The sequence below is a fragment of the Mesocricetus auratus genome, unplaced genomic scaffold, assembly GCF_017639785.1.
Source record: "Mesocricetus auratus isolate SY011 unplaced genomic scaffold, BCM_Maur_2.0 Super-Scaffold_6730, whole genome shotgun sequence".
Lineage (NCBI taxonomy): Eukaryota > Metazoa > Chordata > Mammalia > Rodentia > Cricetidae > Mesocricetus > Mesocricetus auratus.
In genome coordinates, this window is record NW_024429184.1 from 83684860 (window position 1) to 83699264 (window position 14405).

Genomic DNA, 14405 nt, shown 5'->3' on the forward strand with positions numbered 1-14405 from the left:
GAGGCCATCATTTGCCCGGTCTCCAAAACTACAAGCTGAGTGAATAACTGTATAGTTAGGACTCTTTCATGGCTATTCTGAAGTAATGGAACTATTAGAAATAAGGTTTGTTTACTCAGGGTCCACACTTGCACTATAAATTAGGCAGAGTCCATTTCAATTTCTTTAGTTTGAACTTCTTGATTAGATTAAACCATTTGCAATTCTGCACTGTCAAAATAATTCATTGAAGCCCTCGCAGAGCTTGACATCACTCTGGTTCTGGGCACATTCCAGAAACTGTTTGATCGCAAGAGAGCATGGCCCTCGAGACTGCTGGTTCAGAAGCTGGGTTCCCTGGGGCTCCTGTTAAGTGACATCAGGCCTTGCAGGCTAGGCACTGCCTCCTCCATTGAAGCCCGCAGTGATGGTGTGACCCAGGGTGTGACCCACTGCAGAGCCCACAGCCACACCAACTGCAGTGGTTGCCATCTGGGCCATCAGGCCTGGCTGCCTGGGTGCAGTAGCAGGAGAGCCAACTGCAGATGGTGCCGCTGTTGCTGGAGGCTGAGCTGCAGGCACATGTCTCGAAGCAGCCCTCATCTGAGCGGCCCGGCTGGCGGGAGGGGCCACCCAGGAAGAGTGGCTTCGGCTTCCACGGAGGCATCCTGGGCGCTCACACACTCTAAGTCCGAAGACGACAAACTGCTGTTTTCTACTTTTTAATTTTTGCTTCAGTTCTTTTAAAAATCTGTATTTTTATCTTTCTGTATCTTATTTAAACGCACCTTATATATTGATACATTTGACATTATCCAGACTCTCCTGAAAGTTTCACTTATAATACTGTTTTTGTATATTGTGTCTGTGTGTTCATGTGTGTATGTGTCTGAGTGTCTCTTTGTCTGTGTGTGGTGTATGAATGTTTATGTACATGTTTGTGTGGGAGTACTTGTCTGTAAATGCGCATATGGAGTTAAGATGTTAACACTCAGTGTCTTCATTTATTTCTACTTCTTTATTTTTTTGATCACAGTCTCTCAATTTGGCTAGACTGGTTGACTGCTAGACCCTGGAATTTGCCTACCTCCCACTGCCTCCTAGTCACAAGGTTATAGATGTGCATTTTCATGTTTGGATGGATTTGTGGGGGGATGGTGTCTTTGATCTACTCCATACATTTCCCCAACATATATTTTGCCCACCAGGCTAACTCCCATGACCCTGTTTTTAGATATCTAATAGGCACCATACACTTACAGATTTGTGTTAACATTTTTCATTTCCCACCAAAGCATCCCAGTCATAATATATCTACAGAAAGATTCTCTTTCTATTCTCACAAAGGTATCATTGCAATTGCTTAGGCCCAACAAACAAACTGAAAGACAAACTGTTTACCTATCTCCCACAACTTTCAGTACAATTCTAGTTTAACTGAAATTCTCACAGACTACAGCTTCAAAATATGGCAAGGATCTAAGACCTCTGCTGTGCTCAAGTGCCAGTTATCCCTGGTCTGATCAAAGCTTCTACCTGCTCTCCTTGAGTTCATCACCATTGTTCGTGTGCTTTTGTTCCTAATACTGAGAACAGAAATCCCAGTCAAATTAAACCTCTATGCTATATCATGCCCAAATATTTGTCATTGTCTTCTCACCCAGAGAACAGATGCACAAGTTCTTCAAATGGTCTCTCTGAGCTCGTGTGTCTTCTTCCCTTTGCTTGAGCTGTGATGCCACCTTTAATCATTCTTGGAAATTGATAGCCTCAAGTTTTTCCCTTTCCTTTGCTGCAAGTGGTCCTTCTCCTTAAACATTTCTCAGCAAGTCCATCCCCCTTTCTATTTTCCAAGCACTCTCTCATTTTTCATAGACTTTAATCTTCATATCCCTCCCCAGGAACACTGTTGTTTCTTATTTCCCTAAAGAGAATGTAAGCACCTTTACCATATTTTTACAGTGATAAGAGCTAAAGTTAAAGGTCAAGGTTTTAGATATGGTCTGAAGGATCTGAATTTCACTATCTGAACTATTATCTGATCAAAATGATATAATTAATCATGTCAATACTCTATGAGATATATGGTAATGTTTATACAAACTACACTTTGTAGTTAGAATGAAAGATCAAAGTTGAAAATTGTCTCTAAAATATCATAAGCCATAAGCACATTACCAAAATCCTCTTTTTGATAGAGGAGCACTATATTAATATAGAGAAAAACTAGAACTAACCTAAATGAAAATTGCTTCACTACACCATATACTACTATACATTTGTTTAAATGGATAATAGACAATCCTCCTGAGTATTAGGCAATAATAGAGAATAATTTATGTAGTCACATTCATTTTAATTAACTTAAAAACATTCATTATAATCTATTTAACAATTTTCCATAGTTTTCATTTGTACAGTACTTTGGAAAAATTGAATACGCTCCCTTAATAGTAGCCATTAAAATTCAAAAAAACATAAAATTTGTTTTTTTATGCTTTATTAGATGGTCTACAATTTTATTATTACAAATAATTGTAAATTACTTTATGTTCATTAGTATTTATCCCTATTACAATCAATTTCATCAGTTACATTTCTAGAATCAATACACAAAAAACTTATTTAAGACTCTATATTTATCATTGATAGTTTTCTAATAGAAAACAATAGCAATTTCCCTTCAACAAATAATATGCCAAATGATGAGTACCCATATATAGAAAAAATGAAACTAGATCTATATCACTTACTCTGTAAAAAATAAAAGTCTACTAGAAATAGGTTAAAGACCTTAATATAAAATCTGAAACTTTCAAATTGCTCAAAGAAAAAAGACATAGGCAAGCATTTTCAGAAAAGTATTCTCAAGCAAGCATTGACACACATGACTGTATGAAATTAATACCATTCTTCCTGGAAAACAAACTACTGAATGGAAGAGATTCTTGTCCAGGTATGTATGTGAAAGGAGACCAATAGTTAGGATACATAAAGAAATGAGAAAAAAGAGGAGAAAGAAATGAGAATGTTAACTACAATCCCACAGAGAGTGCAGTCAATAAATTATCACTCAAAATGAACTCACTGTTCTTAGTAGATGAATTTCAGACCCAGAAGGACGCATAAAAATGCTCAATATTCTTACCTGACAAGGAAATGCAAATAGAAACTATACTACATTAGTATTTCTTCTGACCCCATTAGACTGCCTTGCATTAATAAAGATATATCAACAGATGCTGGTTAAAGGGATACTTGCAGATTATTGGAAAATTTTTAAGCTGATACAGGTACTATTGAAATAAATATGATGGTTTCTCACAAAATTAGAAATAGAAGTAATATATGCCCTGTTACTCTGTCCTATGTATCTGCCCACAGGAGCCTAAGCCACCATACCCATTCATATTTAGTGTAGTAATGTGCACAATATTATTTAATCAATCTATGTGTCTATCAACAAAAAATTAAATACATTATATAGATGCAATGGAGTTCCATTTAGTTATAAAGAATGCAACATGTCACTTGAAGGAAAATCAATGCAATTTATGTTTTCATATTAAATTAAATGTATTACATTAATTGAAATGTCTATGCATGTGCATGTTTATATATAGACCCCTAGATTAACATATGACATAAGTGGCTACTTCAGAAGTGGCAGGGAAAGACATGGGGGAGACAGTGTTCAAGAAAGTGTAACGAAGGATAAACTTCATCAAATATTTAATATACTTTACCAAAAACTGCTGTATTGAAAGTAATCTTTTGCAAATACTTATTAAATTATTTTAATTCTATACTGGAATAGACTACAAACCTTCTGAATTAAAAAAATACATTGATGCAGGAAGACTACATTTTGAAATCTACAATAATGAACTTTAATATCAACTAAAGTTTTAAATACATTGTTCTACACTAATTGTAGTAATTATTCACCAATCTTTTATAACATTATATAATTTGGCTGAGGTTTTTTTAAGATATTGAAAGAGGCATTGCCTTCCTCCAAAACTAGTGGGAGAATAAGGAAACAACACTTGACAATAATTCACTGTAGCAAATGCTGGTCTTGTTTAGGAAGTGCCCAGAGAATTATTAATTCTATCCAGAGGAATAAACATGAAATCAAGAATGAGCCTGAAGTCAGTTACAAACATGTAATTCCTAAGATGGATCAGGATGAAGTGGGAAGGCCATCCAGTCACAGAGACAGATTTGAAGTTACAGGGGGTGAGAGAAGCCCGAAAGAGGTTTCAGAGAGGATCAGAAGCAAATCAAACAAGAGCATGTCTACCTGGCTGTGTCATCTTCAACTGTGCTTACTCAAAGAAGAGAAGCAATCATTTATAACTAAATCAAATCCTTTGGATCAGAAGCCTAAAACTATGAGGATTTTATTTGCCAATAAAGGATTTAGAAGTGATCCACCTAATTTACAAGGTTTCATTATGACTTTTTTAAAAAAAAGTATATGTTGTATCACAAGAGATCAAATTTGTATTTTGAATAGGTGATCTTCTAAGTCCATGTTTTCATTGCATTATTTTATATGTATTTATTTATTTGTATTTTATTCTTTTTTATTTATTATTTTTATTTCCCACTGGCACTATGTATAAAATAAATGAGAATTTTTCACCTCTGCTATTCTCTCCACCCTGTTTACTAATTCTATATTCATGTCACTTAATGCCTTCTTCAAGTCAGTTTCTATCTCTGAATGTCAAGGTGTAAACAAGACATAGTTAAGCTGTTTCTCATGCTATGGTTTCTCTCAACAAACTAAGCAATAGGCTTACTGAGTACTAAACATCTTGCATATTAGCATGATATATAAATAAAAACTAATGTAGAATTGTTGACTTTGGGGATAAGAAATATAGTAGACAGTTATTTCTGTGATATAATATATTTGGTACAGAGATACACCTTAAAATATAAAAGTGAAGAATTTTTGGAGAAAATGCTATTCATTCTCATGTTTTCTTACTACAGAGAGCAGAAATAATGGTATGTTGTTTTAGATGTACAAAAACAAAAGTGAACAACTTCTTTGTTCAAAAAACCAAAGTAATTGTGGGGAACACTAAAGTACTTTGTACTTTACTTTGTATTTTTAAATGTGCTTAGATAACAGAGAAAGGTCATTGATTGGAATTTAGATAGCTTAGTTTTTAATGTTGCCGCTGGTATTTATGAGCTGTGTGATGTGATGGAATTCACTTACTATTAACTCTTTCATCCATAAAATGCAAGGAAAGGACTATAACTCTGAGACACTTTACAGACCCCACTTAGTCAATCAAGTCAGCAGTTTTTCAAGAGCTGGTGCTTTAGAATATAAGGTAATAAATAATTATTCACCGTTCTCTCTTTAAGGCTTACAGCTTACATTTCTGCTCCATTTGGTTTTCAGGTTTATTTTAAAAGCAAAATCAAAAGAGCAAAAAATAGCTCTTTCTAATGCAATTTCAACCTGACATGTAGCTTGGTGAAGTTATTTTTCTGTGCACAATGCAGACATTTGAATAGGTCTTAAAATGCATACATAAGAAAGGATATTGGCATTTTTGGTTACATTTTTCTTAAAGGCATATAAGCATAAATGAGACCATTCAAAGGCATGTGTTTGCTTATAGAATGTGTATGAGTGTGTGTGTGTGTGTGTGTGTGTGTGTGTGTGGTTGATTGTTCACCAAGTGTAATATAGTGATGATTTATATGTCTGTTTATGTTTCGCATGAGAACATGAGTTAAATGTAAATACAGGAAAACATACTAAGCAAATATGAGCAGCAAGTATAAACACACATTGAGAATATTTTAGAAGTTTCTGAGAAGCAAATACATATTTTTTGATATTAGAATCAATAGTATTATAAGTGTTCTCACCAGTGTGCATTTAACTTATTATCCTCATGATAGATGCAATCATGTAATGACTTGGAATGAAAAGGTGAAGAAAGATTCCACAAAATATGAGAAAATACATAAAATGTTTTCTCAAAATTTTCTTTCACCAATGTCCGGTGATGTTTTGAGTATTAAAGCATTTCATGATGAAATGGAATACAAAGAATGAGCTTAAAGTTGTGCTTTCTGTCCTGGTATTTCATGGAGATAAAAGTGAAGGGTTTCCCTTAAACATGAGCAGTATAAGTTATATGGTGCATTGTTTAGGATTGTAGCATGTTCTATGTAGGCGATACCTGCCAAATTCTAAGATATAAAGATTGTTTCTTGCTAAATGAACGTAAACCACCAAATACACACACACACACACACACACACACACACACACACACACACACAAAATAACACCTGCAAATAGTTGCTTGTCTATATATGTCAGATCCTATAATAAAAAAGGAAGCCTGATGGCAGGGTCCAACAGTAGAATTCTTAGTAGCCCATAATTTCTTTTTGTACAAACTGATTTTATACCTGTAGTAGGATTGTTAAGTTTTAATACAGGTTACTCCTATGAATCACACACATATTAATTATTATTATTCTTATTTAAGAATATTGTGAAAAGTAGTTAAAATGAAATTTAATTTCCTACGAAAGAAGCCACTAATGTTTACAATTGGATTTTCAATTTGGTAAAATTTTTATAGTATTTCACAATATACATGAATTTTTATTGTTTTTGAAATTCCAAGTTTAAAACAGTCAAGTATTATGTATTCTGATCTTGATTCTGTGATTCCTAGAATCCAAAACTAAGAATGACAAAGGAGATAGTTTCATGAAAAAAAAAATAAAAACTTGCTTCGTTGCAGAAAGCCAGATGCCTAAATCCAGTATCTATAATCCTGGCACCTATGGGAATGGGAGGTAGGGACACAAGCATTTTCAGAAGCTTGCATATGCAAAAATTTTTAGAGGCATGGGTTATGCAAAGTTAAAAGCAAAGATTGTCCCACACAAGGGGGCATATGTAGGACAGACACCTGGGCTTGCCCTCTGACATCAACATGATCGTGAACATGCACACCACACACCACACACAGAGTACACACAAACTAAATAAGAAGAGCAGGCAGGTAAACTAATAAAATGATAATACAATCAGTGCTTGAAGTATTCTTCACTAAATTATATTAGTGATAAGTTCATTGTATGTGTTGGTTTAAGAGGTTTATTCTCATCAAGAAGTAGAAATAATTACCCTTGACCTGCCTTTGAATCACTCACAAGGATTTTTACGAGGTGCTTAGGTGGGTATTTATTGTGTTAGCCAAATATTAATGATATTCAAATATTATTTTAGTAGCATCATAAAAAGCAAACTGGAAGTTTTATTTCCCCTGTTCTTTTTCTAAGTCAAAGCTATATAAATTGTTCATCCTGAACAGTATCTGGACATCTATGCATACTTGCATACGGCACACCTTGGAATTCTAAAGCTAGAAACAAAACTTGAGAATAGTTTACTTTGCCTTAGCAACAGAGAATGTTCTGGAGCAACAATGAATTTATGTAGATGCTTCATTAATGTGGTATTAATAACATTCTATCAGTCCTGATAATATTGGAAAGTTGAGAGCGAGAAGGTCACAGCCACTCCTCATGGTGTACCTTTAAGCTCCCACAAAAATTTTAGAATATAGACATTTTTATCCAGAAACAATGAAAGCACGTCTATATTCAACAACCTTGGCATATTTTTTTTACCAGGTCTTTGTTTCTGTTTTTAATCTGTTTCTGTCTAAGTCTCTCTTTGTCTCTTTCTTTCCTTTCTGTTGTTTTCAGAAGTAAGATTTGCTAAATAATCCCTAAATATACACTCTCCCTAAAGCTCCTGAGTGAAAGGGAAAGTTTCAAGTGTGCATGCACACACACACTCACTTGCACACATGCATAAAGACAAATACACACACCTCCTGCACAGGCGCACATGTGACACGCAGGTACACACAGGCACATAGACAAACACACATGACTATACCCACATACAGACACACCCCTACACACATGTACACATCAACAACACACACAGAAACGCAAACACACACTCATATACACAGACATGAACACACAAATACTCACCACCAACACAAACACATGCACAAAGACACAAATGTATTGCATAAAACCACTCTGTTTATGAATTTAATTCCCCAAATCTTAGGTTTTATATAGCCTTCAATATAATTTGGCAAACATTTCAGTGCATTGCTAGAAAGACATTTATATCAATGTTATCTGGACAGTAGTCTTTTTAAGTTCAAGATTCAAAAGCATGGTAGAACTCTATGCTGAGAAAGAAGTCACCAGTAACAGAGACCAGTGTTCTATTCACAATCACATCCCCAAATGCAGATTTTTGGTAAAGTATACACTTTGGTAAAGTTTCCCTTTGTTTAGGCTTATAGTGGTGTAATTCTCTTCCATACTCATTATTTCTACCTTGATTGTTATTGTTTCTCTATTTAAGCATGTTTTAAATCGCCAGTTCTTCAGCACTGTGCAGAATTCTACAGTTGGATAATATATAAGCTTAGTTGCATGACTTTATTGATAAACAATATAAATGGCTGAATTCTGCCATCACTTTTATAATGGAGAATGTGGCTTTATGAATAAATGTTCATATGTGTACATTTGGGCATCATTGTTACATTGCTTATGGACAGTGAGTATTACCATATGGAAGTCCTGTCTTTTCTTTGCCTATTTTATTTTCCTGGATGTTCAAGTAATGCTTTACCCTTCATGTCCAATGGTTTAAATTAGACTATCTCATATCTTTCCATGTCTCATTATGTATTCAGTTTCCCAGAAATATGGAAATGTGTAAGTAACTGTTGTGTAGAGGATAGTGAGTTCAAATGAAGCAGCATATGACCTCTTTTTAGAATATTCACCTGGGGTGGTTGGTTCTATTTCCTACCTTTGTTTTTGGTAGATGGAACTGTAGTAAAGATTCCAATAAACTCTTCATTGCTGTGCTGTATAATATTGTCAACTCAATACAAACATATGTACCTCAAAAGAGGTAACTCCATAAAAATAAACTGTGGTCATACTGTGAGAATATTGACTGTGGATTAATGTGAGAGGACATAGTCCCTGTGAGTATTAGTGTTCCTGGGAGGGACTGGAGTGAATAAGAAAGTGAGTAAGCCAAGTGAATCAAGCACATTAGTGTAGTTCCTCTAGGATCTCTGCTTCTTTTCTGGCCTCCAGGTCCATGCTTTAAGGTTACTACTTTGGCTTCTCTTAATTATGGTTGAACCTGAAAGGTAAAATAAACCCTGTTCACCCATTACGTTGGTTATTGTTTTGTTAACATAGAAACAAAGAAAACGAGAACAAATATTAACTAAAGAGCACCTTAGGTATTCTCAATACCCATAGCACCTTCTCAATGAGAAAAGGGAAAACACATACTATTCATGGATTTTGCATGGGCTCATCTTTTTCCCACCCATTTTTTTAATTTAAATTATTAACAAGCTTGTTTTACATGTGAATCCCAGTTCCCTCTCCTCTCCCTCCTCCCCTGTCCAGTACCAATCCTGAGCAATCCTCTGCTAGTGGATCAGTATTTATCCCTAGTATATTAATGGGCTTTGGGAGCCCATTCTACAAAGAAGGATACTCTTTCAGCCTAGATACACAGGGGAGGGCCTAGGTCCTGCTCCAAATGATATGATAGACATTGAAGATCCCCCATGGAACATGGAATGCATAAACTCATCTTAAAGTGTTAGTGTGAATTGAAAGGATGCTAGCAGGTGAGAAAATATGGCTGACTTACCATTTGTTATTAATGACAAAGGGGATTCAGTAATGTGACTGAACCCATTAACCTAGGTAAGTGGACTGAAAGATTTCCTCATAGGATATGTATTATAATGAGAAGTTGGGAAAATTCTTTAATATAATTTATCTAACCTTTCAACAGTCAGTGTAAAATACCCAAACATAGCTTTCACCCATAAAATTTTCACCAAATATTTAAAATATGTACATGTTTTCCCTTCTTTCAAATACCAAAAAGACTGACTAGATTATATTTGATTGAGGAAAAATAATAGGTCTCTTTTCACATTTGTATTATTAATAAAAGTAACATATTCTGTTTTCTATTTTTGGTTATACAACACATTTCTATTTTATCTTACTTAATGTGTTTTTATTTACTTCATAGTCCAAGTAGAAATTCAAAATATGAAAATGTTTATCGATTTTATATTCATTAAACATGTATATATATTTATAAAAACATATGTTATTATAAATACAGGTATTCCATGTGATCATATATTTTATATGTACATATAAGGGAATACATATGTACATGTAGAATTACCTATGCAAATATGTATTTGTGTGTGTTTACATACACACATATTCGCAAACTTAATTGTTGGTGATTTGCCAGCATCTACACTTGTGTATTAAGTTTCCACCCTCTGTGTTAACAATAGGATGATTTTGATGTCATTGTGCATATAGAACTAGGATCTTGGGACAATCCTCCTATTATTTTCATCATAGACTTGAGCCTAATGGAATCACACTTCCAATTTAGCTATAGCCCTCACAATTGAAAAGAGGAATGAAAAGTTCAGTCAGGACTTAGAGAGAAGCAATCCTGATTACAGGAAAAGCCGACAATGGGGAAGGCACTAACTTGGATTATTTGTCTGGATAAAAAAAATTGTGTGCAAAGATCTGAAATCATTTCCTACTATGTATGAAGGAGGACACTGAAGTAAAGGTTGAAGTTCAGATGTTGTTCGTTTCCCCATAGAGCAGCAATTTTAGGTAGAAAGAAGGCATTCTTTATGTATTGTGTTCACAATAACTAATACTAATGGAATGCAGGAATATAATTCAAAAGACTTGAACTTTCATTTTTCTATACCGATAAAACACAGACTTTTGCAACAATGGCAGTTAAGATTGTACATGGATGCATCTAGCATTCTGGTGTTATGATTGATTTTGATGTTAGAGGAAAATGTATACATTTATATAGGATTTATTTGTATTTGTATAGATTATGAACAAAAGAGTAATAGATTTGGTATGACTTACACACTATGATTGGCTCTGCTATTGTTTTCCTTTAAAATGTGTGTTGTTTCCAAACTTTATCTGTCATTATTTTCAGTTCCTCTCCATAAGTTAGAAACAAGGATAAAATTAGAGGGACTTAGAGCAAATATACAGAGGAGAGTTGAAACAGTCCATTGTAATCCCATCACTGGAGTTATTAAACCTTTGCTTTATTCTGGAACTGTTTAAATTTTCTGTCCTTTATTCCTTTTCTACACCAGTGACCATTCTTGTTCCTACTTTTAAACATTTAGGTTGTTTTTATTCTGTTCCACTATATTTCTTTCCTCATCTTCTCCCTGTCTAATTGCACACATATGTATATAGACATTCACATTATTGAAATATTTGTTTCAAAAAAGTTAATTACCTAGAAAATTTACTTTTGAACATGACCCAGTTTTGCAAACCTCCAAAGCCCTCACATATTTCCCAAACCTAATGAGACATAGAAGTTTGACTTAGGGAGTTTCCCATGTCTGAGGACAGACATACTGAAAATTTGTGGTGTGTAGACAAATGCTATTATTTCTAAAATAGCTCTCAGGGCTTATATACATCATTTCTGAAATGATGGAAACATTTCTTAGTTACTTTTCCATCATAATTTTAGGTGACAAAAGAGGCGGTTACTGATGTGAGAACATGTACAAGGCAGCAGACTACCAGGCTCTTAATTTACAGGGAGTGTAATTTGGAAGAAAGTAATGTAAGGACCTCGTAGTGTCACTTTTTTGTTTTAAAAAATAAGGATAATACATCATGCCCAAGAGAACTATGTTGCAGATACTAAGCATAAAGAGAGTGGACTAATAAATTCTACTTAGTCTTTTCCCAGTAAATACTGACTATTGCTTAGTAAATAATCACCGCATGCAAATCTGTGTAAAACTGAGGACAGAGTTGTAAAGATTCAGGTCATATATATTTCCTCAGAGACACTCAATAAATATTTCAGTTGTCTTTTGGTACATTGTCAGTGAACCTGGCAAAGGAGTCAGAAAAAAATCATCATTATGCTAATAATATTATCAATATTAAATACATAATTTAGCCCTGTATACAGTGTTTAGAACAGCTCTGAGACATTTCTTTTCATGACTTTAGACAATGAATATTCATGAATCTGGGTCCAGTCATCTAAATCAATTGCCCCAATGAATGATTAAGGAAATTAAAATGAGCTTAGTCCTGGAGGTTCAAATATTTAGCTACAAATCAAGACTATCTAAGACAGGCTGAGAAAGAAAGATGGAAGAAACCAAGATGAAAACCATTATGTTTATACTGTCTTTCCCCATTGTCCTAGTGCTTGGTCAACAAAAAGACAGCATGAATTCTTACACAGCCAGCAAGGGAAAACTTGCTAATCCTGCTTAGAAAAAGGAAAATGAGTAGTTTCTTAAATGTATAAAAATGATCACTTGCTGATCACTGAACACAGTAAAACAATGATAAAAATACAGACTGACTTGGAAAATAGTTGCTAAAAATGCTGGTTTTCTACATAAGCCAAGGTTGTTAACTCATACTTCACTGAATTTTATGTTCCTTCTCATACTATTTGAATATTCAGGTCATATTTCACTTTAGCTCTCTGCATTTGTCTCCTGATTTTGAGGTATTAATCTAGAAAGTGTCTTTCAGCTAAGATGGGTTGTGTTGTAGGTTTCTTTCAAAAGTCAATTTCCACTATGGAACAACTATCAATGTGGTAATAAGTTCAATGACATTATTAGTTGACATACTATACTCAGAAATTAATAATAGTGTAGTAAATTAGAATAGTGGATAATTGCTAAATGTATTAAGGACATAACTCTAGGTTATTTTTACTAGAGTGTCTATAAATAAATAAATCTTGATGAAACATGCTATTATAGGCCATTCAGATCTCATGATCTGAATTGTCTTGCACATGTAAACTTTCTGTTCAGTCCTATCATAGTTGCCTTAGCACTATCTACCTTCCAGGTCAAATGGATACAAACATTTGAGTATTCAAATTGTTTATTGCATTAATATTTTTCCCAAAAGCTGTTTGTTTTTCTTTCCTATGGTAAAACATGGTTAACTGCACCGGGATGAGGAACACAAATCGTATGCCAGTTCCTGTTTCATCAGCTAAGAGTTGAGGAGTGACACAAATTACATGGCAGTGTTTTTAATTCAGTGAGACCACAGCACATACGCCCATGTCTCCACTCACTTGCTGTTTTCTGTCTTTGCAGTTCCACCATGGTTTTTAAATCACCCTTCCAACCTCTATGCCTATGAAAGCATGGACATTGAGTTTGAATGTGCAGTTTCTGGGAAACCTGTGCCCACTGTGAATTGGATGAAGAATGGAGATGTGGTCATTCCTAGTGATTATTTTCAGATAGTGGTAATTATCTCCTTTTCATATTGGTTTTGCAACCCTAGTCATTATTTGCTCTTTTTTCCACTAATTTTTCTTTTCTAAAAAATAAGGTGCACTAATTTCTGATATCTTATAGGAATTGTTTTAAGACAGCAAATAATTTGTAGACTTGGAATTCTAGGCAGTTAATCCAGTGCGTTTCTTTTTTAAAAAGAAAAGGAAGGAAGGAAGGTGGGCAAAAGGAAGGGAATAAGGAAGGAAAGGAGTGGGAAAGAGGAGAAAGAGGTAGGAAATACAGATTAGAAGAGAAGGCAAGTGAGGGACTTGAGACTCCAATGTTTTTATTGTCATTTCATGGGCTAGAATTTAAATTCTCAGTCCTAGAATGCAGGTCAGGATTATTTATTTTTCAGCTTCTACCAACTGTAATGCTTCTCATGTAATGCTTCTCAGTAAGATATGATTCTTATTAATCTGCTTGGTTACTGCAGTTAGGTATGCTGTCTCCCCTATTCTTTTTTCATATGAAGTCTGGTAACCCTATTGAGAAGTAATGATAGTAGTAGTGACTTTGGGCTTGGCCCTAGCCAGGGACACCCATAGTCTGTATTGTTTTGTAACTATATTTTTCACATTGGAAATAGAAGAGACTAGGAACCATAGCTCTTGCAGGCCCCAAAAACTCTACTTCATATTCAGCATCTCTGCGAGAGATCATGGGGTATAGGTGCTGTATTCATGGATTTCTGCCTTACTAGCAGATTCTTTGCTCATTTGACAAAGCACTATGAAAACTCTCTGTTAGGTACAGTCTAACTTCAAAGGTTATGATTTCAGGCATATGAATATATAAGAACTATAAAAAACACTTTTCAAATATAAAAGAACTATGTGACTAAAGAAGATGGCCTTAGGAGCTTTTTGTGTTTGAGACAAATGTGACCCTGTCAAAGAAAAGGCATCACAAAGCCAAGTC

At 34.5% G+C, this 14405-nt stretch overlaps 1 protein-coding gene and 1 pseudogene across 3 annotated transcripts in view; one reads left to right on the plus strand and one right to left on the minus strand.

Moving 5' to 3' along the window:
- Dcc (DCC netrin 1 receptor) overlaps positions 1 to 14405 on the plus strand; it is a 1023267-nt gene that overhangs the window by 615949 nt on the left and 392913 nt on the right. For all 3 annotated transcript variants that reach the window (XM_040741618.1, XM_040741619.1, XM_040741620.1), the window contains exon 6: positions 13299 to 13453. In XM_040741618.1, the coding sequence (XP_040597552.1) occupies positions 13299 to 13453 (155 nt within the window). The remainder of the gene's footprint in view (positions 1 to 13298; positions 13454 to 14405) is intronic.
- On the minus strand, positions 4 to 1731 carry LOC106021509 (annotated as a pseudogene).